General features: G+C 46.1%; 2 protein-coding genes across 7 annotated transcripts in view; one reads left to right on the forward strand and one right to left on the reverse strand.

The window, feature by feature from the left end:
• EIF5B (eukaryotic translation initiation factor 5B) overlaps positions 1-14,447 on the forward strand; it is a 77,198-nt gene extending 62,751 nt beyond the window's left edge. For all 3 annotated transcript variants that reach the window (XM_003586607.6, XM_024999309.2, XM_024999310.2), the window contains exons 15-24: positions 6,667-6,798; positions 7,217-7,399; positions 7,546-7,707; positions 8,212-8,343; positions 9,760-9,891; positions 9,995-10,071; positions 10,188-10,352; positions 11,188-11,326; positions 12,522-12,683; positions 13,017-14,447. In XM_003586607.6, coding sequence (XP_003586655.2) covers positions 6,667-6,798; positions 7,217-7,399; positions 7,546-7,707; positions 8,212-8,343; positions 9,760-9,891; positions 9,995-10,071; positions 10,188-10,352; positions 11,188-11,326; positions 12,522-12,683; positions 13,017-13,124 — 1,392 coding nt within the window. In that variant the 3' untranslated portion in view covers positions 13,125-14,447. The remainder of the gene's footprint in view (positions 1-6,666; positions 6,799-7,216; positions 7,400-7,545; positions 7,708-8,211; positions 8,344-9,759; positions 9,892-9,994; positions 10,072-10,187; positions 10,353-11,187; positions 11,327-12,521; positions 12,684-13,016) is intronic.
• Positions 14,448-14,652: 205 nt separating this feature from the next.
• The window catches only part of REV1 (REV1 DNA directed polymerase), an 83,120-nt gene continuing 74,853 nt past the window's right edge, over positions 14,653-22,919 (reverse strand). For 2 of the 4 annotated variants that reach the window (XM_024999307.2, XM_024999306.2), the window contains exons 15-23: positions 20,604-20,706; positions 19,230-19,392; positions 18,895-19,097; positions 17,621-17,854; positions 16,952-17,072; positions 15,989-16,209; positions 15,727-15,883; positions 15,387-15,489; positions 14,653-15,069 (exon numbers count right to left, since the gene is read on the reverse strand). In XM_024999307.2, coding sequence (XP_024855075.1) covers positions 14,958-15,069; positions 15,387-15,489; positions 15,727-15,883; positions 15,989-16,209; positions 16,952-17,072; positions 17,621-17,854; positions 18,895-19,097; positions 19,230-19,392; positions 20,604-20,706 — 1,417 coding nt within the window. In that variant the 3' untranslated portion in view covers positions 14,653-14,957. Of the gene's footprint in view, positions 15,070-15,386; positions 15,490-15,726; positions 15,884-15,988; positions 16,210-16,951; positions 17,073-17,620; positions 17,855-18,894; positions 19,098-19,229; positions 19,393-20,603; positions 20,707-22,919 lie in introns of those variants that run through there. The other 2 variants (XM_024999308.2, XM_059891650.1) reach the window with 2 other exon arrangements.

Consider the following 22,919-nt stretch of genomic DNA (forward strand, 5'->3'; position numbering starts at 1 on the left):
CTTAGTATTTCTCTTCTCTTCCGCTGACCTCTGTATCCATCCTCACGCCACTGCTTCCCTGTCTTGATTGTAATTTCATAGTGATTCATGAAAGCAGATGGTGGTTAAGTTCTTCAACTTTTTATTTCTCAAATTTGTTTTGGTTATTTCAGGGTCTTTGAATTTCCATATAAAGTTTAGAATCAGCTTGTTATTTTCTGCAAAAAACCTTCTGGGATTTTAATTGGGGTTGTGTTTGTAGATAAATTCTGGGAGAATGGACGTTTTAACTAAGTTGAGTCTTGCAGTCAGTGAGCATGGTGTCTGTCTCTACATTCACTTTGTCTTGACAGTATGCTATAGTTTTTTATTGTCCATGTGTTGGTCATATTTTACTAAATTTTCCCTAATATTTCATGCTTTTGGTGTTACTGTAAATAGCTGTTTAAATTTTGGATTTCTAATCATCAATTTTAAATAAAAATACAGTTGATTTTTATATATTGACCTTTATCCTGTGACCTTTTAAATTCACTAGATTAGGCCTAGGGGCTTCTTTTGTAGTTCATGTGGGATTTTCTGTAGTTTGCCAAAAAGGTCATTCGGGTTTTCCGGGTTTGGGGAAAACCCGAATGAACTTTTTGGTCAAATCAGTACATGACTATGTAATCTGCTGATGAAAACTTTTTTACTTTTCCCCTTATCTGTATCCTTTATAAATGTTTTTCTTCTGTATTTTACTAACTGGATCTCCTAGAATAGTGCTGAATAAAAGTGGTGACAGACATCCTTTTCTCTTCTTTCTTCTCCATCTTAGGGGAAAGTTCTCCATCTTTCCCCATTAGGCATGCTGGCAGGTATAAATGCACTTTATTAAGCTGAGGACATTCCCTTCTATTCCTAGGTTACTTAGTATTGTTTTTTGTTTGTCTTGAGATGGTTGTTGATTTTTGTCAGATGCCTGTTCTCCGTCTCTTGATATGTTCATGTGGCTTTTCTCCTTTATTCAGTTAACGGTGAGAATTCCTGTTGATGTGGGGATTGGGGGACTTGACTGACTTCTTGTTATTTAAAACTTTATTTTTTTAGAGCACTTTTAGATTCACAGCAAAATTGAGGGGAAAGTACCCCTGTCTTCACACATACAAAGCCTCCCCCATTATTGACATCCTGCAGGAAGAGGAACCTTTGTTAAACTGATGAGCCTCCATTGACGTGTCATTATCACTCAAAATTCTTAGTTCACTCTGGGTGGTGTTATACTCTCTGAGTTTGGACAGAGCTGGAGGAGACTGACCACTAAGCCTTCTTCACAGTCCCAGCTTCACTAGGTGACCTTTGAAAACTGAATTCTTTCTAAGCTTATCACTTTTTTAGAAGAGAGATGAAGATTCTCATTAAGCTCTGATCAGCACCAGTTGTAAGATGGAGTTGTTTTCTATCTTTTCTAAGTCATAAATCCTGTTAAATGGTAACAATAAGAATTTACTGAGTGCCTACTGCATACTCAACCCTTACCATATATTCCAACTACTGTTAATTTTGGAGAAAGACTGTTTTGTGGGTCGCTTAGTTCAGTTTGAACTTATAATAGTTTCTGTGTCTTTTACTGTACAATGTGCACACCTGGTAGACCATTTCTTTCCACTTCATTTTGTTATCTTTTTTCCTTCTAGGAGTTTAACTGTGTTTAATCCAATTTCCTTAATTAATTAAGGTCATTCGAATGTTGCTTTTTTCAAATGCAGACAGGTCCTCCCTTAGGAGTTTTCTCCCAGACTGTACAAGCCTGTGCTTTTGACTTCTCACCAGAACGTGGTTTGGCCAGTGGTGGGCAAATCTGAATTAAGTAAGCACAGTGACCCTGCCACACTGTGGTCTTATGTCATGGAAATCTCTATTTGCTCCTTACTCCTAGAACTTTCCTAGAAAAACCGACAGTCTTAACAGGACCTCAGCCTGCTCTTCTGCTGTAGGCACCGCCTTAGTCAACTGACTAAGTTTTGTTGTTTTGTTGTTTCTGGAGAAGCAGCATCCTGAGAGCTCTGAGTTGGCAGCAGAGTGGGACAGTGGTTAAGAGCTTGGTGTCCAGGGTTTGAATCCTGTGTTCCTATCCTGGCTTTGCCACTTCAGACTTACAAAAATGGGCCTTAAGTAGCCTCTTTTTGCCTGCAAAATAGAGCATTATTAAATTTTTGTAAGAATTAGATAAAATATGTCAGGTTCTTAAGACTAGTATTTGATCAGAGTAAGGTTCAAAATAGGTTCATTATTATCAAGTGGAAAAACTGTAACATAAGTATTTTCATTCTTTCTATAAATTTGCTTTTTCCTTATTTTTAAAGTGTTAATCAATCAGTTGTGTCCGACCTTTTCAACACCATGGACTATAGCCCGCCAGGCTCCTCTGTCCATGGAATTACTCAGGCAAGAATACTGGAGTGGGTTGCCATTCCCTTTTCCAGGGTATCTTTCCAACCCAGGGATCAAACTCCAGTCTCCTGTATTACAGGAGGTTTCTTCATTGAGCCACCAGGGAGGATTGAGGTAAAATTTATATACAGTGTGAAATTGAGTTTTGATAAATGTATTCATATATCCTTGTCTATTTTTGTATAGTCACTAAATTGTGTCCAACTCTTTGTGACCCATGGACTGTAGCCCACCAGGCTCCTCTGTCCATGGGATTCTCCAGGCAAGAATACTAGAGTGGGTTGCCATTCCCTTCTCCGGGGATCTTCCCAACCCAGGGATTGAACCCAGGTCTCCTGCATTGGCATGTGGGTTCTTTACCACTGAGCCACCAAGGAAGTCCACATCCTTGTTAAATAGCCCAAATTAAGACATAAAACTTTCCATCACCTCACAAGTACTAGTGTGCTCCATTCTAGTCAGTTCCCAGCCCCTCATAGCAATCACTGTTCCAAATTCTATGTCCATGGGTTAGTTTTGCCTGTTCTTAAACTTCATGTAAGTCAAATTTGACAAAATATACTCTTTTGTGTCTGGCTTTTTACATTTAACATTATGCTTCTGTGAATTCATCCATGTTTTTTGAGGGTGGTGAGAAGTTTATTACTATTTTTTAAATAAGTCTTAATTTTTAAGGACAGTTTTAAGTTCACAGCAAAACTGAGGGGAAAGTAGAGATTTCTGATAGACTCCCTGCCCCACACATGCATAGCTTTTCCCATAGTTGTTCCCATGATCAGCATACCCCGCCAAGTGCTACGTTTGTTGCAGCTGATGAACCTACACTGACACACTCAGAGTCCATAGTTTACCTTAAAATTTACTCTTGGTGTGGCACGTGCTCTGGGTTTGCACAGATGTGTCGTGTATCCACCAGTATAGAATCACACGTTTTCACTGCCCTAAATATCCTCTGGGCTCCACCTACCTCCACCCACTGTCAGCCACTGATCTTACTGTCTTCCTAGTTTTGCCCTTTCCAGAGTAGTCATATAGTTGGAATTCTATAGTATGTATGTAGTCTTTTCAGATTATCTTCTTTCTGTTAGTAATGTGATAAAAGTTTCTTCTCTTTTTTCCGTGACTTGATAGTTATTTTCTTTTAGCACTGAATGATATCCCATTGTCTAGATGACCCATAGTTTATTTATCCATTTACCCACCGAAGGACGTCTCAGTTTTGATAATTATGAATAAAGCTGCTGTAGACATTTTGTGTGCGCGTAAGTTTTCAGCTCCTGGGTAAATAACAGTGGAGCGTGATGGCTGGACTGTTTGGTCAGAGTGTTTAGTTTTCGTAGTCTTCCAGAGTATCTGTAGCATGTTGTATTTCCACCAGCAGTGAAGGAGAGTTCCCATCGCTCCTCATCCTCACCAGCATTTGGTGTTGTGTTTTGAAGTTTGGCTGTTCTGATGGGTGTGTGCTGTGCTTAGTCATGTCCAAGTCTTTGTGACCCCATGAATTGTAGCCCACTAGGCTCCTCTGTCCATGGGATTCTCCAGGCAAGAATACTGGAGTGGGTTGCCATGTCCTCCTCCAGGGGATCTTCCCAACCCAGGGATCAAAGCCAGATCTCCTGCATTGCAGGCAGATTCATTAGCGTCTGAGTCAGCAGGGAACCCCATGAATACTGGAGTGGGTTGCCATGCCCTTCTCCAGGGGACCTTCCCGACCCAGGAATCAGATCGGGTTCTTCTGCACTGCAGGCGGATTCTTTACAGCTGAGCCACCAGGGAAGCCCGATAGGTGTGTAGCAGTATCTTGTTTTAATTCGTATTTCACTGGTGACATAAGATGACATCTTTTCATGTACCTGTTTGCCATTTTTATATCTTTTTTGGTGAAGTGTTTGTTAAGCATTTTGGCCGATTTTAAACATTGGGTTCTTTGTTTACTTACTGTTGAATTTTAAAAGTTATTTGTATATTTTAGATATTGTTCCTTCATCCACATGTTATTTTGCCAGTATTCTCTTCTATCTGTGCTTTGTTATCTCACTTTCTTTACTCTGTTTCACAGAACAAACTTTTTAATTAAGTCTAATTTATCAGTTCTGTTTTTCATGGATCATGCCTTTGGTGTTTCATCTGGTCATCACCATGGCCAAGGTCATCTGGGTTTTGTCCTGTTTAAAGAGTTTGAGAGTCCGGTGTTTTACATTTGGATGATCCCTTCTGAGTTCGTTTTTGTGAAGGGTCTGAGATCCGTGCGTCTCTTCAGCGTTTTGCCTGTGGACACACTTGGTCCAGCACCATTTGTTCTTTACCCCTTTTTAAAACAGTAAACCAACTTTTCATTACTGGAGCAACACCCGCTTGGGCAGAGTATATTTTTTATGTTTTGCTGGATTTGATGAGCTTTTTTATCTGCGAAGATTTTTGTGTCTCTCCGTGAGTGATTTTGGTATATAGTTTTCTTTTAATATCTCTTGTCTGGTTTTCAGAATAATGACCTTATAAGATGAGAAGTATTTCCTCCTCTGTTTTCCGAAAGGGTTTGTGTAGAAATATTCTTCTTTAGGTATTTGATAGGATTCATTAGTAAAGCCACATGAGCGTGGAGTTTAAGTAAGCTGAGTTATTTATTTAACTCAGTTTTATTTAGTTTTTACTTTCCTTTTGTTAGTATAGAAATCTGTGTCTTTCAAAGGACTAGCTTTCGGTTTTATTGATATTCTGTACTGTTTGTCTATTTTGTATTTCATTGATTTCAAGGGGTAATTTTTATTTTTATTTTTATTTTTGTCTTTCTGGTTACATTTGTATTCATTGTTCTTTCTCTGGTTTCTTAAAATGGAAGCTTTCAGATATTGTTTTTTTTCTTTTCTAACACAAACATTTAAAGGTCTGCCTAGCACTATTAAAAACATTGCTTAGACATACTGTGTTTTTATTATCACAGGTAAAATATTTTCTAAATAGTTTTATTGATACAGAATTCTAGGTTAAAAAAATTCTGTTTTCCTTCACTGTCTTCACTTTCTGGCTTTTATCTCTAGTCACTCTTTGTTCTACAGTGTGTAATGTGGGATTTGTTGGATTGCTTTTAAAAAGACTTTTTAAGAATTTTGTCAGTGAGATTATGTAATAGTTTTCTTTGTATTTATCCTGCTTCAGTTTGATTTCCTTAGAAAGTTCTTGGTCATTATTTGTGCAGTTATTTTTCTGCTCTGTTATACTTCTTTAAGTGTTTGATAGAATTCTAGAGCTTTTCTAGACCCTGAGTTACTTCTGTTAATATTGTTTTGTAGAAGTTACTGAAGTTTTCTTTTTCTCCACGATTTTTTCCTGCATGCCTCAGTTGGGGTACTTTGTATTTGCTTTATCTTATTTGCTCATCTTTAGCATTGTGTCATCTGCTTCAGTTCAGTGATTTTTTCTTTTTAGTTCAGATTTTATATATGTATACACACTTTTTAGCTCTACAGGTTACATGCTTTTCCTTTAAAGTCATTTACATAATTTTATATATATAACAACTGTATATTTATAACAACTGTTTTAAGGCCCCTGGATGCTAATTGGGGGGCTTCCCTGGTGGCTCAGAGGTGATGCTAATTATATCTCATCATTGTCATTTCTGGGTCTAATTCTACTGATTTTCCTTCTTGATGGCATTCAGATTGGTCTGTTACCTTTGTATTATCACCCTAGACTGAGCCAACATAGTATGTTTTTTTTTGTTTTTACTATTAAATAATCTTCCTCTTTATACCCATTTATCACTCTTGAAAAGTGAGAGAAAATAGATTATTTAATTAAACAGATTCAACCCTAATTTGAGCAGTAAAACAGTTAATGATGGGGTGTTCTCTGAGATAGGAAATAATTATTGTCTTCTGTATTTTTCATATGTCATTTTCCTGGTGATGGTACTTGGCTGTAATTAATCCTTTTTTCTGTCACCTATTTAACCATTTTGGAATTCCAGCATATGTTAATGTTCCTAGGATATTTTTGAATAAATGGCAGCCTCTCATGAACTGGTTGGAAGCCAGTGGGCAGTGTGGTACTTCAGTTTCTAATTAAGAGGGGATGCAGCTAAGCATATGATCGGGACTTTCGGTTCCATGAAATGTCTGAGTAGTACACACTCTTCCACATGTGTGTGATACACATTCGGATTTCCTGGAGCTTTTACATTAACCTTATTTATTAACTTGTTGAGCTTTGTGAGTGCTTTAGAGATGCTTCTGACATAAAAAACGTTTCTAGATTGATAGGTTGTATGATTGGAAAAAGAGCCCTGACTCTGACGTGGCCGCTACTCTGAAGAAGCAGAAGAAGAACACCAGAGATGAATTTGAGGAGCGGGCCAAGGCGATCATTGTGGAATTTGCACAGCAGGTCAGAAAGCTTCCCTTCTTTACAAGAGACCACATCACAGGAGATTTTTTCTTCTTTTGCCTTGTCTTTATAATCAAGCCAGTACTTTGATTGGTACTGGTTCTGTTTCCCTATGAATGGCATTTAGCATTTTTCATTCTTTTCTCTTCTCCATTCTCCTTAAATTCTTTTATTTCAAAGACCTCTCGTTGCAGTCTGAATTTTTAACACTTAAACAAACACTTGTTAAACACCAAGCTGACTTGGAAGGGAACCACTTTTCTGTACTGTGTACAGGGCACATGTGGTCTAGGTGTTGGTGAGGCGTTCTCAGAATGAAGAGCCATTGTTCATCCAGCCTCCAGCTGGTGGCTTCTGTTCTAGAGGCCTTCCTCCCCAGCTTGGCCTGTACCAGTGACTTTGCTTTTTATGTCTCTAGGGGCTGAATGCAGCTTTGTTCTATGAGAATAAGGATCCCCGCACTTTTGTGTCCTTGGTACCTACCTCTGCACACACTGGCGATGGCATGGGAAGTCTGATCTGCCTTCTTGTTGAGTTGACTCAGACCATGTTGAGTAAGAGGCTTGCCCAGTGTGAGGAGCTGAGAGCCCAGGTGATGGAGGTAATGCCAGCTATTCAGTTTAATCCACCCCGCCCCCCGCCACCTCCCAAGCAGGGTTTTCGAGTGGGGCCATGGATTGCTCTCAATTTAATCAGTGCGGGTCATTGTAGTCTGTGTTTCACCCCCTTTGCAACAATGTGTCCTAGGTTAAGGCTCTCCCGGGAATGGGCACGACTATTGATGTAATACTGATCAACGGGCGTCTGAAGGAAGGAGACACGATTATTGTTCCCGGAGTAGAAGGGCCTATCGTCACGCAGATCCGAGGCCTCCTGTTACCTCCCCCTATGAAGGAGTTAAGAGTGAAGGTGAGTCAGGGTGGTGAGCGTCGGCACGCAGCACTTGCACCATGTTGAGAAGTTCTGCTGGGGTTGTTCCTCCCTTTGAGAGCCACCTGCTGTAATACACACATGCACCCATCACGGGTTTAATTCCGGGTGTCTTCATACAGAAAGGACTTTCTATTAGAGATTTGAGAAATTTCTTACTTGCCAGCAGAGTTCCTCATAAAACTCAAATGCACGTTGTTTTGGTTCCACACAGCTATCTAGTTACCAGCAGTAACTGTATGTATGTATTGTGGCATATTCTGCTGTGACTCATTTGTTTACTCATTCTGTGGTATCTTGGGAATCAAAGTTACTTAGCTTTTTAATGTTGAATTTATCAGTCTTTGATTTGTATTTATTGCTTTTTGCATGTACTTTAGAGAACTCTGCCTGTCCCAAAGTCATGACAGTATCCTCTGTCATCCTGTCCCCTGCTAGCCACCTTTCACGTAAATGTAGTAACAACTGTTTTGATCTCTGTAGAACCAATATGAGAAGCATAAAGAGGTAGAAGCAGCTCAGGGGGTAAAGATTCTTGGAAAGGACCTGGAAAAAACATTGGCTGGTTTACCCCTCCTCGTGGCTTATAAAGAAGATGAAGTCCCAGTTCTTAAAGTGAGTTCATTTCTTTCTTCCTCCAGTGATGTTTTGTGTTGTCTCTTGTGTGAGGAGGGCACTGCTGGGAATGAAGAATAAAATAGGCACCTTTGTCTTCATGGAGACTTATCTGGGTCTCTGAACAAATGGTTGATGGTTCAGAATCACTTCCGTTTGTATAACCACAAACTGGCATAAGTGATCATTTATATACATTAAAGTTAGAACGTTTTATTTAAAAAATGAACCAGGGACTTTCCTGGTGGTCCAGTGGTGAAGACTTTGCTGCAGGTTCAATCCCTGGTCGGGGGACTAAGGTCCCACATGCTTTACGGCCAAAAAACCAAACATAACCCAGAAACGGTGTTGTAACAAATTCAGTACAGATTTTAAAACTGGGTCACATCCAAAAAAAAAGAAGAATCAGAAGCTAGAAGTTCTCCATTCGTGATTTATTTTTTTAAGATACTCAGTTATATATATAGACTGGGCTTCCCTGGTGGCTCAAATGGTAAAGAATCTACCTGCAATGCAGGAGACCTGGGTTCAGTCCCTGCGTTGGGAAGATCCCCTAGAGAAGGGAATGACAACGGACTCCACTATTCTGGCCTAGAGAATTCCATTGCCAGAGGAGCCTGGCAGGCTACAGTCCATGGGGTGGCAAAGATCGGACATGACTGAGCCGCTTTCACTCAGTCATATAGACAGAACTAACGAATCTCGTACTGGGTTCTAGAGGTCATTGTAAAGCCCGTCTGCCTGTCTTCAGGAGTAGGTGGCACACATGAGCCCAGCAGAGCTTCACAAAAGCAAACGCTGAGACATGACTATTTATTCTCTTGTGAAGAGAAAACCCCGCTGTTGGCAGCACGGGGCTCCCGTGTGCTGGGGCAGCTGCTCTGGAGGCAGCACCCAGTCACTGCTCAGAGTCGGCCAGTGAGCGCAGGGTGCCCCTCTAGCCAGTCTCCAGGAGGCTGTGGACTTGTGTGTCTTTCATGGCAACGACAGGGTGGTTTTACTGACCTCTGATCAAAATCTCTCCACCTTGTATGGAGCAGTGATAAAGGACTGTTGAGATGAGGGGTCTTGACCGTCAAACCCGCTGGGCTTAGGACTCCTGTACCATAAATAATGACATCATTATTTATGATGTCATTCCTTTCATCCATCTGCTTTATATCTACTCTGCCAGGTGGTGCAAAGGTCTCACATGTTCCAGCATTAGTCAGCCTAACCGAAGTGAGATGGGCACAGCTCAGGTCTGCACCCACGTCTCTTCTTCCCTTCCCGCACAAGTTTACCATGCCTTGCCCGCACTCAGCCTTGGGTTCATATTTTCAGATGAACACTTAATCAAAAAGAGAAACGATTTAATTCTAGGCTGCTGAGATAGCGGTGTATTTATAACCTTGTCAAATGTCGTTTCTTCTCAAGGATGAGCTGATCCACGAGTTAAAGCAGACACTGAACGCTATCAAATTAGAAGAGAAAGGCGTCTACGTCCAGGCCTCGACCCTGGGATCTCTGGAAGCTCTCCTTGAATTTCTGAAGACATCAGAAGTGCCCGTAAGTCATGGGGCCGACTCCCCAGGACTCGGTGGGGGGCACTGTCTGGGGGGCTGTCCTGTCACCTGACACAGGCATTTGAACTGGGAACCCCCTTTTACAGTACGCAGGGATCAACATTGGGCCCGTCCACAAAAAAGACGTCATGAAGGCTTCGGTGATGCTGGAACACGACCCTCAGTAAGTCATTTCTCCTCTGCACTGAAGGCTTGCATGCTGCCTGTTTGATTGATTGGGACTGTTAAGACTCGGTCTATATTTCATCCAGTAACCCTTGATGTGTTTTAACCTTTTAGGTATGCAGTGATTTTGGCCTTCGATGTGAGAATTGAACGGGATGCCCAAGAAATGGCTGATAGTTTAGGAGTTAGAATTTTTAGTGCAGAAATTATTTATCATTTATTTGATGCCTTTACGAAATACAGACAAGACTACAAGAAACAGAAACAAGAAGAATTTAAGTAAGTTGGTAGTTTTACCTACTTTGGAGCTGTGCTGATGCAGCTGCTGCTGCGCCGGCCTACAGTCGCAGACAGGTGTGTGGGCATCAGCAGCGCGGCGCTTGCTGCCCCACGGTGACGCGCTGCCACAGACCCCGCCCGCCTGGGACGCAGTGCGTGACCCCACGTTCTCTGTAACGTTTCTCTTCAGTATTTTATTTTCCATTCGGCAGACCTAGGTTGCATTAATGGGTTGGGAGTCCTCACCTGGGGTCGCGTGGACCAGTGTGAGTGGGGAATTAGAAAGTGAAGGGCCCTGCGTAAGGAGCCTCGCCGCCTCCAGCAGAGTTCCAAGGGCGACCCTGGCAGGTCCCTTCTCTTGGAGCTCAGGGGTAGGACTGGTGGAGAACATGGGAGAAGCTGGGAGATGCAGGGTAAAGCAGGGAAAAGCCTCAGGGAGGCGAGCTGAGTTTGACGGTGTGGCTAGGGAGGCAGCTGATCTGAGAATGGAGGGTGCAGCCCAGACGCCTGGGGCGGGGTGGGGGGGTAAGAAGAGCCCTGATCAGGGTGGGTACTGAGGCAGAGGCACCAGTGACCTCGGGGAGAGCGCAGGAAGCACCTGGTAGGCTGTGGGCAGGGCTTTAGGGGTCAGCGGTAAGAGCCCTTCGCCAGCCCCCCTGGTCCAGGCGGGATGTGGGTGGGGCTCTGGCCAGCAGGACCTGCGGGAGGGCCAGCCTCCCTGTTGCTCTCCCCCGAGGGGAGGAGACATCTCAAGAGTCACTGGTGCTTGCTTTTTCATGCATCTTAAGGGATTCTGTAAGCTGAAAAATCCTTGGGTTGTACTTTTTTCTTGCAGGCACATAGCAGTATTCCCCTGCAAGATAAAGATCCTCCCTCAGTTTATCTTCAATTCTCGGGATCCGATAGTGATGGGCGTGACTGTGGAAGCAGGGCAGGTGAAGCAGGGGACACCCATGTGCGTGCCCAGCAAAAATGTAAGTTCTGGGTGTACTTAGAAAAGTCTTCTCTTAAAGCAGTTCTGGCAGTTCAGGAGTGAACAAAAAACCCAGCAGAGCTCGTCCCTCCCTGTACTTGACTCCTCGATGGCAGCTCCTTATCAGTGTCGATTCTCAGCACCTGGTGTCAGTGCTTGACGTAATGAAAGCTACAGAATTATTGACCTTCATACTTCTGAGTCTGGGAGAAAATTCAGACTAGAATAATGAACACTCATTCATCTTTCCTCTGGATTAGCGTCATACCTAGGGAAAAGTAACATTGAGTAAATCCTGTGATTCACAGTTCTCATTGACACTTCACCGATAGTGCCCCAAATGTCTCTGGTCATGTTGTTTGCTTGATCCTGCCCAGGGCTCCATCCAGGTATGTGGAGTCTGGTTATTAGCGCTTCGGTCTTGATCAGGAACAGCCCGCCATCCTTTCTGAAGAGTCCAGACCAGTAGTTTCACAGAGGGCTCCTCAGCCTGGATTTGTCTGGTGGTTTCCACGTGGCTGGGAAGGACACTCAGCATCTCCATCAGGGACAGTTTGCCCAGTTTAACCACTCACTGTCCTGCCCTGGGCAGTGGTTGTACCTTCTCCCCACCCTGGACTTCCTTCCCTTCAGGCATCTTGTACACAAGGGTTCATCTCTCTCAGTACCCAGTTAGGCGTTTGGTCGGCAGAAGCCCATTCAGGCTGGGTCCTGTCCTTGCTGCATGGCACTTGGAGCCTGCTGTCCCTTGCTGGGGCCCTAAGGTGCCCCAGGAGGCCTGGCTCCCGAGTACCGTCCTCTGCGCACCGTGACTCAGCTGCCCCTGGGGCTCATCGCTCCTCCACCAGCTCAGTGGGCTGAGCTGGACACTTCCTGGCAGCAGGGGTCCCTGGTGGGGCTTTAGCCAAACTAGATTCCGTTTTCACTCATATTCTCCTGGGTGAGGATCCAGGCAGCAGTGGTGCTCTGGCTCCCCTCACTGTGGCCAAGGGCAGGTGGCTCACAGCGCCCACCCCACGTGGGCTCCCTGCCTCTCCACTCGCCCCCTTGTTCTCCATGCCGGTCACCCCAGGCTCATTTCTGACCCGGGGCTTCTGGGCCTGCTGTTCCTCCTCCTCCGGCAGTTGTCACGCAGAGGGCAGGGTAGAAACAACTCAGAGGGCCTCTGCTCACACTGCAGTTTCTGTTCTTTACAGTTTGTTGACATTGGAATAGTAACAAGTATTGAAGTAAACCATAAACAAGTGGATGTTGCGAAAAAAGGCCAAGAAGTCTGTGTCAAAATAGAACCCATCCCAGGTGAATCTCCCAAAATGTATGGACGCCATTTTGAAGCTACAGACATTCTCGTCAGTAAGGTAAGCCACTCACTCAGCAGTTGAGAGAGGGGGCTGTTGGCTCTTCTGATGACTTTACTCGGGAGCGGAGGGCTGATGTTTAGAACCCGAAGGGACTGGATTCTTCATTAAGGCTTGGCCTGGCGTCCAGCCTCCTCAGAGCACCCACTAGAACATCTAGGTCGGGCCCCCTCTCCCTGACTTGCTGAGCAGAGGGGGCCCTGGGCCTCTGCGTCCTGACAGACAGGTGGGCGTGGCCTTGCTGAGCCCCGCCGGAGCTGTCTTGGTGATGGCAGCACCGGGCACTCATTTGTTATGTGGTTTTGTTTATTGTCTGTGCCTCGGGCCTTGCAGATCAGCCGGCAGTCCATCGATGCTCTCAAAGACTGGTTCAGAGACGAGATGCAGAAGAGTGACTGGCAGCTTATTGTGGAGCTGAAGAAAGTGTTTGAAATCATCTAATTTTTCCACCGGGGGCAGAAATTGGAGTCAATGCAATATTATGTGGTAATATCACCAAGAAAAACAAGGAATGGACCTGTCTGAACACTGATTGACCTTAAGTATAGAAGGAAAAAACTAGGTGTATAAAATGTTTTCCATGAGAAACCAAGAAACTACACTGGTTTGACAGTGGTCGATACACGTCCCCACAGCTCCGACGTGCCTGTTCACTCGCCCACGCCCTCCCCTACTGGCTGCTGTTTTAAAGTTTGCCCTTCCTTCCCCAAATTTGGATTTTTATTACAGATCTAAAGCTCTTTCAATTTTATACTGATTAAATCAGTACTGCAGTATTTGATTAACCAAGCTTCTGCAGATTTTGTGATTCTTGGGACTTTTTTGAGGTAAGAAACACATCTTTATTTATTCATTTCCTTCCCAGTGATTCTTCTCCCAGCATTCTTCTGCCATATGCCCTTAGGAATTTTTTAAAATAGAAAATTTCGGCTGTCTTGATATTTCTTTATCTGCTTTGTGTGAAACCATGGTGTCGAGCATCGCCGGCTGCCCTTCACCGCTTGTGTGGTCATGAGTGTCCACAGTTCTCAGCACCATCCTCAGTTCTAATAAAGAACCCAGACGCGGCCCGCAAGCGCCGCTGGGCTTCCCTTCCTGTCCGCAGAGCTGCTCTCCAAGCCTCCTCCCGGTACAGCACATTCTCTCGGAGGAACCGTCCGGTCACCTTGGGTCCTAGCACACGTCGCAGCAGGGTTTTTACACATCAGTTTGCGTCTGTTTGTCCTGGCAGGTTCTATCGTGCATATATTTTCTGACGAGACAATCAGCAGGGTGTTGATTAACTGTCTGGACTTAGTATTTCTTTCTAAGTTGTTACAGAGGCATAACAGTTTCGTCATATTGGTAATTTGGTGGTAGCTAGTTCCCTAAGGTTTTCCTGAAGACTATGGGAAGTGGGTCCCTGAGAGCAGCAGTCTGTTAGCATCAGACTAGTACCTGCCTACCTTCTATAGCACAGTGTTGAGTGAAGTCAGTGGGGGTGTTGGATAGCAGGTGTCCCCAAGTATTCACTGGCATAGAGTTATAAACTATATTTTTAAAGTCATATAGCATAGACGAATACTTTTATATACATTTGGAAATCTGTACCATTCTTCATTATTTCTGAAGTTTCTCAAGGGCCAGTAGAGGCAAAGACAAAACCTCTCAACCATCTGGGGACACAATTTTCCCAGGAAAAACTCGGTCTTCATTGTGTGTGTGTTCTAATTCAAAATATGTGAATTCCTCCACTCGGAAGAAGTAAAGAAGACTTTGTTAACATGTTCCTGTGTCGGTGCTTTGGGTTAGGAGTGAGTGAGTGCACGCTTGCTTTACCCTTGCTTGGCTGGCACAAGTACACACCAGTCAGGGCTCTCAGGAATGTCAGCGCTTAGCACGGAGCCTGTAACCGGCCAGCTTGGAGGGTTTTCAGCCTCTTTAAGTAGAATAGTTCAGGATTTGCTTCCTAAAGGATTCACAAAAAGGAGCCTGTACAAAATATACATACAGTTCTTTATTAAACAACTGTAAACACTTCACTGTAAAAATCCATAAAACTTTATAAACAAACATTTTGTAAATAGAATCTATGCTACAGTAAAAGAACACAATTATTTACATGCAATACTGACAAATTTGGCACTTACTGAAAAGAAATGTACAAAACACTTTGCTTAAAAAGAAATTTAAAATTATAAAACTCAGAGCATTACTATCATGCACTTTGCAAATACCTCACAAGCACTTATGGCACAGCTAGCGGAGAGCGCCAGGCTCCCTGGTAATTCATCTTCATGTGACTTTTAATGTGCTTCCGTACGTTTGCTGTAAAACCACCTGAACATTGTCGAGAATAAAGTCAAATGCCATATTCCAAACCGACTCCACCGACTGCTGCATCAGCCTACAGGTGAGAAGAGGTTAGTGTATATTAAGTAAAGCTTAAGGGTTTGAACAGTTTCAATATAAACACTCAAAAAGGTACTTGACTTATTTGAGAGGAGGAACAATCTCGTTTTGACCCCTTTTTACTCCCCAGTCAATACTAGCTGGTGTTCAAAATGAAAACCATGGCTCTCACGTAACTCTGAGGAGCCCAGTTAATGTAAGCAATGCCCAGAAAGGGTGCAGCCTGCACCCCCCCCGCCATCCTGCCCTACCCCAGGAGCTGTGGTGACAGACACGCTTTTTCCTTTTGGTAAAAAGCACTGAATAGTTTACCTTTTCATGTATTTTATAACGAGGTCCAACTTTTCCAAATCCTTTTCCTCTATTAGATCAGTGCAGTATTTTACAACTTGCAGAATGTCTTCCTCCATCGGATCTAGAGTGGGGAGAGCAGTGGGAGGGTCAGCTTATCCTTCTGAAGGGGGAAGGCTGCACTCCGTGGGGAAAGTGGGGAGACCTCACCCCGGGGGGCTGTAGTGAGCAAGGCTGCAGAGCCAAGCCCACAGTGCAGGGGCTGGTTTATCAGACCTTGGAAACTAGCTCCTCCCTCTAGCTGAGTTCATGCTCTACACCCAGGCTGTCACTTCTCAGCACCGACAGCAGGGCCACCAACCTGAGATGGTGGTGATCCACTCTCTGAGCAGAGTCTTCACGTCACTGAACTCCACGGCTCCAGCCAGGTTGGGCGCCGGGGGCCTGACACTTGTGGATACGTCAGGCTGCAACCCAGAAAGGCCAGCAACACCTGAAGTGGAAGCAGAGAGTTCTCCCTGTTAAGAAAACAAATGATAACAAGTGCTGGATTTACATAACATCCGGTACAGGAGGATCTGATGAAGGAAGGGGTCAAAGTTTAAAAAACGTAGAAGAGTTACCAGAGGTTTCTCTGACGTGGGACCTTCGTGTTTTAGAAACCCATCAAGGAGCTTCTGGGGACTTGTGCAGGCCCCTGGCAGGGTCTTCGCTGGGCTGTTCACCAGGGTGGTTTTCAGAGGGCTCTGAATCTTTCTTTGGGGGCTGAGGGGATTTTTTTTCTTGTTTCTTTTCTTGTCTTTCGCTGCTGCTGGTTTTAGCTGCAGTAACGGGTTCTTTGGCACTAGAGGAAGATGGATGTAAGATCCTCAACATACATGCCAAGGGAGTGAGGGGGAGAGCATACAGGCTCCCTTTTCTGCCGTGTGCACCCCTGCACGTGGGCACGTGCCCAGTCTGAGGGCGGCCGCCAGCCCCACAGCTCCAAGGGTTGCTCGGCCTCATGGCCTCTGCGTGTCTATCTCGGGGGCTCACAGGAGTCAAGGGAAACTTCCAACAGGGGGACTGCTTCCGACAGTTCAGCAGCACTGTTACTCTCGTTTTCATTTTAACAACTTCTTGTTAAAATGACTTCTGACCGGAGACATTAATGTGTTATTGGAACAGAACGTTACTGGCCAGAGGTATTTCAGTGTTCACTTATATAACAAACCACTTACTGCAAAAATCCCACCCCCCCCCCCCCAAAAAAAAAAAATCCCCAGGGCAGTGATGTGTTGAATGTGTTTGTGACGCATGTTCAGAAAACCTTCAGATTCTGTGCTTTAAAGCTACATCCTTTGAAGGAACAGTCTCAAAGGACAGCAGACTTGACAGATAACTCAGATTTCTGGGTGGTATCCTGTTCAGATGTAAGAAGTACCAGGTACGGTCCGCCTGGGACTCGGACAGCCTCCCCTCTGTCTCTGAGCGGGCGGGCACGAACAGGACTGACGGCTTGACCCAGGCCGGCACACGACAACAACCCAACCACACGCGCGCTCCTCACAGCTCCACTGCCGGTCCCTGAAGCCCGCACAGCTTACCGGGGGCGCCGGCCGGCTGCTGGGGAGGGCTGTGTTCTCCCTGACGCTGTCTTTGATCGTAGGCTGCTCTCAGCTCCTTCTGAAGCTCCACAGGGAGAGCCGCAAACACCTCTGGGTCCACCTGGTAGAAAGGAGCAAGTTTGAAGTCAAACCTGGGCTGGCTCTATATATAGGCAGCTGGCTGATTTTTTCACTAAGTATTTCAAATCATACTTTTCTGATCTGTATTTTTATCTGTATGTATGGTCCTCAGCAGCAAAGCTCATTAAATTCTCACAAGGTTTTAGGCTGAGAATAAGGAATACAACTTTGGATATGAATCGATGAACAAAAACCACCAGGACAAGAAGCACTAATGGAAAATGGGGAGCAAAATGCAAAAAAACAGGTGTGTGTGTAGCGCGCCTGAAACCTCAAACCCTGACTGTTGTCGTCCCTGGTGCTGAGAGGGGCCCAGGGAACAGCAGACTACTCTTTCTTTGCGGGGAGCTGTAGGCACCCCCACACCACAGCCTCCCTCTTTGCCCTGGTGTCCTGGCTGCTCTGTCAGCTTCTGTCCCGCGGGTGATGTGGAGACCGGCCACGCTCCTCCCACGAGGGCCATGGTCAGCCCTGGGAGGGGCAGAGGAGAAGAGAAGTGCTGGGGGCTGGACGGCCGAGGACACTCACCTGGGAAAATGCCGGAAGGGCTATTAAATTAATTCCCGTGTCACTGTTAGGGTCTTGAGGTGCCGGGATTTGTAGCAGCACAGTCCCCACGGGTTGTGGCAGGATCCCTGTGCTGCAGCCATTGACAGGCTCTCTCCTCCGGTCGCCTGGTGGCTCCGCCTGCTGCACAGCACACGCCTGCTCCACCTGCTCCCGGAGGTCGGGTGGGAGAGCCTCCAGGACGGAGCGATCGAGCTGTGAGAGCAGACAGATACTCAGAGACCACGTGTCTGCACTGGACAGGGGGCAGCGAGGTGAGCTACAGGTGCCCGGCTAGCAAGGCCACCCCCAGACAGACCAGCTTCTGGAATTGGCTGGGATTTTGGCCACTGACGCCTGGCTGGTCTGATGTGGACTCTGGAGATGACCAGTGCAAGCCCCTGGCTGGTTCCCAGGGCCAGCTCTGCCCACCTCCTCACTGGACCTCCTGCTCAGGGGCAGTCCTAGACCTTGCCCTGGAAGCAGCCAGAGCCCAAGGCACATACCCATTTCTGGGATGGATCCAGAATCAGAGGTTTACTTTTCAGACAGGAGACTGCCTGCCTCACATCTATTTGTCTGAGAGCAGCAATCCAGAAAAAAGGGATTCTAGAAACTTCACTCCACTCCAGCCTACACACCAGAACCCCCTGCCCATCCATGACATCCTCACGCAACATGACTGCAGACACTGGGCAGGCCAGGCTGGCTTGCTGGGAGCCACCCCTCGGGGAACTCACCAGAAACCCGTGCCCTCCCCCGGCCCAGTCACACCCACCCCTTTCCCTTGCCTTACAGCCCCCACTGCTCAGGGGCACAGAGAGCTTCTAAACTGCAAACACACCAATAGCATACGACGCTTACAGCCCACATCAGCTGAGTGAATAGCTTATGTTAGGAAAATCATTCACCCTACAGAGTGAGCTGCTTGCCAAGGCTGCAAGAAAAACCTCTGATGTAAGGCCTCTGCAGCAAAGCTGTGCTGTTGACCACGGTCAGTCACCGCAATTACGTCTGGTGGCTGCTGATGGCGACAGTTCAGGAACTGGCTTTCATCCATGCTGCACGACCTGCGAGAGCGGCAGGTCTCCATGGAAGCACTCTGGCTTCTCGGTCATTTCTCATTGGAATGAACACCTGGATCCTCCCTGACAGGTAGCCCTTTCTCCCTTGGCTGTTACTGGTAAAGAAAAATTGCATTCCTGCTGTAAAGCTACTCTCGTGCTGACCTCACGTCTACAACTGTGAATACACACCTGGGAAGGTGACGGGACCTCTATGCTCAAGTTGAGTCTTGGCTTTAAACTGACGGGAGAATGCAGCCCATTCCACTTGCTGGCACACTCGGCTTTGCTGGTAGTGACAGGCACGACACCTGACGTCAGGTGTGGAGACAGAGACGGCACAGTGCAAGAACGAGGGGCAGGTGGCATTTCCAGATCCACAGCAGCCAGAAATACTGGAAATACAGGAGATGTCATAAAATAGCTTCTTCACGCAAAGAAGGCCTCGTCACGTATTCATTGTAACTCAGAACGTCAGGCTGCTGCACGCGTCCGGCAGAGCCCTCCCGGGCGCCGGCAGCACTGACCTGCGGGCTCCTCTTCCGGGGGCCGCCTCGCCCGCTGGGCCTGCAGGAGCTCCAGGACCGACGGGGCCCTGCCCGCACCGTGGCTGGGCTGGGCCGCTGGGTGGCTGAGGCACGCGGGCGGGTTTGGATTCGCTGGAACCAACTGATTCACATGAATCCCAACCTGCAACCAGAGTGAAACAGGTTTCTAGAAAGAAAAGTTCAGTGAAAAATATTCAGCCTTTTATGTCACTTATTCCAAAACTACTTCTGCAGTAGCTGGTGAGCAGTTGAGTAGCTGGTGAGCAGTTAATTTACCTCAACCTTCAGTATCTAATTCTAACCAATTTCTTCAAAATCAGAAACTCCAGAAAAGTAGAATACTGTGCCCACTGACGTTTTCATCAATTAAGCTTTTATTTATTTTTGGCTACAGCTTGTGGGATCTTAGCTTCCCAACCACGGACCAAACCCCAGCCCAAAGCACTGAAGGTGCTGAGTCCTCCCAACTGGACTATCAGGAAATACCAATTAAGTTTTAAGACTTCAACAAAATGTAACTGGGGGGCAGTGTGCTTGCAGCCCTACTTCATCCATCATTTGGGGTGGGGTGGGAGGGGGTGTGCTGCAGGGAAGCACAGGGAAGCAGCCCCGCCCCAGGGAGCACTCATTCAATCACTCCAGTGCTCGGGGGTGTGTGTCGGGGGGAGTCTTATCACCACTACGGACACTGCAGTCCTTCCACAAAACCCACACCATGCCACTAACTACCCTTATGTGTGCACACACGACCTACAAAGGTTAATCTTTAGGAAAAGTGAGGTTTTTACATCTAGATGCCCTCTCACCATCTGTTCCAAAGGTACCTTCAAGTGCCTGGGGTAAAGTCTCCCTGCTAGGTCATCAGACCTCAGAGCAAATTTCTGACAAAAAAGGACCTCAGAGGTCAGAACATTTGCAGCCTCACAGTCCCCCCGGCCCTGTCCACTGCAGGGACCACAGCAGTGGTCCCTGACTAACGGAAAAACGCTTTAAAAATTCAAGACCATGAGTGGGTGAAACCCTGCATCGCACCATGAGCACCCTCAGATGAACCCTCAAGTAAGAAAAGCGTTACAGTTCAGGGTTTTCCCTACTTACCCCTCGCATGTCAGCTATGCCGAGCTTCATCGCGTGAAACGTGTTCAGGGTTTTCCCTACTCACCCCTCGCACGTCAGCTATGCTGAGCTTCATCGCGTGAAGCATGTTCAGGGTTTTCCCTACTCATCCCTCGCACGTCAGCTATGCTGAGCTTCATCGCGTGAAGCATGTTCAGGGTTTTCCCTACTCACCCCTCGCATGTCAGCTATGCCGAGCTTCATCGCGTGAACGTGTTCAGAGTTTTCCCTACTCACCCCTCGCATGTCAGCTATGCTGAGCTTCATCGTGTGAAACATGTTCAGCGTGGCTGTGCCAATGAGTTTTGCACTGTCTGTTGCTTGGTCAAGAGTCACGGTCCTGCAGGTGATAGAATCAACTTTTTTAAAGAACAAAAGCTGCATTCCGTATGTATTCTCTAGTCCATAAGTGGTACGGAACTGTTTAAAAGGATTAAAGTTGTAAAGAGTTATCAAAAGCTTTAAGTAACTGGGATCCTTAGTAAGGAAGGAGTGCCTTCCTTCAGTGAAGCCAATAATGTGAAATCCATTACGCGGGCAACAAGGGGGAAAGGAAAATCAAGACGACTGGGACTTTCAGAGACCTGGTCAGCTAAAAATATGCTGAAAAATGTCTCATAGAAAACGTAAATATTTTAATGTATATTTAATATCAGCATCTGTGCTGCTTCTCAACCGTGAGTGTAAGCACAACGATGTCGGCTCCAACAGAGCTTTTAGGTTGCAAGACTGTCTATGCGGAGTTACAGTTCCTGCTCACAAGAGAAAGACGACTCCTGGGTTCTCCTGACACTGTTTGCAACACGTGAACACGCCCAACCTAACTGTCCTTTCCTCCCAGAGGGTCTCTTAAGTGGACACAGGATGTGTGGACAGCTCTGATAAAGGAAGGGTGGTGGCACCCTGTCTGAAACCCAGACTCGACTACACAGTTCTTACATCTAAAGACTCCTCAAGGAGGACCAGAGAATGTGCCAGCACTGATGGCAGTGGTTTAGTTGCTAAGTCGTGTGACTCTTGCAACCCCATAGCCTGCCAGGCTCCTCTGCCATGGGACTCTCCAGGCAAGAATACTGGAATGGGTTACCATTTCCCTCTCCAGGGGATCTTCCCAACACAGGGATCGAACCCAGGTCTCCTGCAATGTGCCAGCATTATTAGGTGCCAAAAACTACATTTACTCTTGATTTTTTCCATACCATGAATACATCATGTTCTTATTTTGGAAAAGTCCCTATTTCTTTAAGGAAACCCATTTGCAAAAAATTTCCACTGATAACGGTTATCTTAAGTGTATTTCACACAGATCAACAGAGAATAACTTAAAAGCAAGATTTGTAGTAGTGGACTGTGGTGGTTTAAACATGTTTATTTTCTCTCCAAAACAACACTAAAAAGGACTTGAAATTCTTTCCAAATGGCATAAACTCATGAATACTGAAAGCAAATCAGTAAATAAGTTACCAAATGCCTGTTAAATGTGTAAAGCAAGGCACCAACTCTGAGATAAGCCAGTTTATAGTACAGAACCTCTGAAGGGCTCAGCAGTCAGAGGTGTCGGGTATGTGTGTGGGGGGTGCCTCCTTCCCTGACAGCTTCCCAGAGACGGGGATGGTGACACAGAAGCTACAGACTGGGGGGCACAACGAGGAGGAGCAAGGCCCCTCTGCAGCACAGCGCACCCTCCCCCCAGAACCCCTCCTGAGCACCCAGAACACCAGCTGCATGGCCCGTCTTCTCGCCCACCCAGGGCTGCACATCTCATAGGAAGGGCGGCAGATACTGCCCGACCTGGTGAGTGACCAAAGACCACAGCCCCCCATCGGCTCCCCCTGGCCTGCGTGTCCTTCTAAGAGTCCGGAGGCGCCCATGTGTCAGCAGTTCACGTATAGTGAACAGCTATCAGGTAAATGCTTGAAGAAAATCTCAAGACAGCAACGGAAACTGGAATAAAAGGAGCTTAGAGAAACAGACTGACATTGGGGCTATTAGAATCTTCAGGAGGCAAGAGAGAAATTCTCTCTGGGAAGGGAACTAAAATACTTAAGTTCCAAAGAATAAATTTAAAAACTCAAAATGTTAGTAGAAATGAAAAATTTAGTTATTAGAGATGAAAACTTAAAAAACATTCACTGACAAAGTACCGGGCACAAAGACAAATGAAGACCACCCCAGAGCGCTTGGGATACAGAGCTGCTTTCCTCTCAAGAGGCGGTCAGAACAGGAGCCCTGAGAAGGTGATGGCAACGGAGCCTTTCTTTATCTGCTGCTGCTGCTGAGTCGCTTCAGTCGTGTCCGACTCTGTGCGACCCCACAGACAGCAGCCCACCAGGCTCCCCCGTCCCTGGGATTCTCCAGGCAAGAACACTGGAGTGGGTTGCCATTTCCTCCTCCAATGCATGAAAGTGAAAAGTGAAAGTGAAGTCGCTCAGTCGTGTCCGACCCTCAGCGACCCCATGGACTGCAGCCTACCAGGCTCCTCCGTCCATGGGATTTTCCAGGCAAGAGTACTGGAGTGGGGTGCCATTGCCTTCTCCGTTCTTTACCTGAGGA

This window comes from Bos taurus, chromosome 11 (genome assembly GCF_002263795.3).
Source record: "Bos taurus isolate L1 Dominette 01449 registration number 42190680 breed Hereford chromosome 11, ARS-UCD2.0, whole genome shotgun sequence".
NCBI classification, from domain to species: domain Eukaryota; kingdom Metazoa; phylum Chordata; class Mammalia; order Artiodactyla; family Bovidae; genus Bos; species Bos taurus.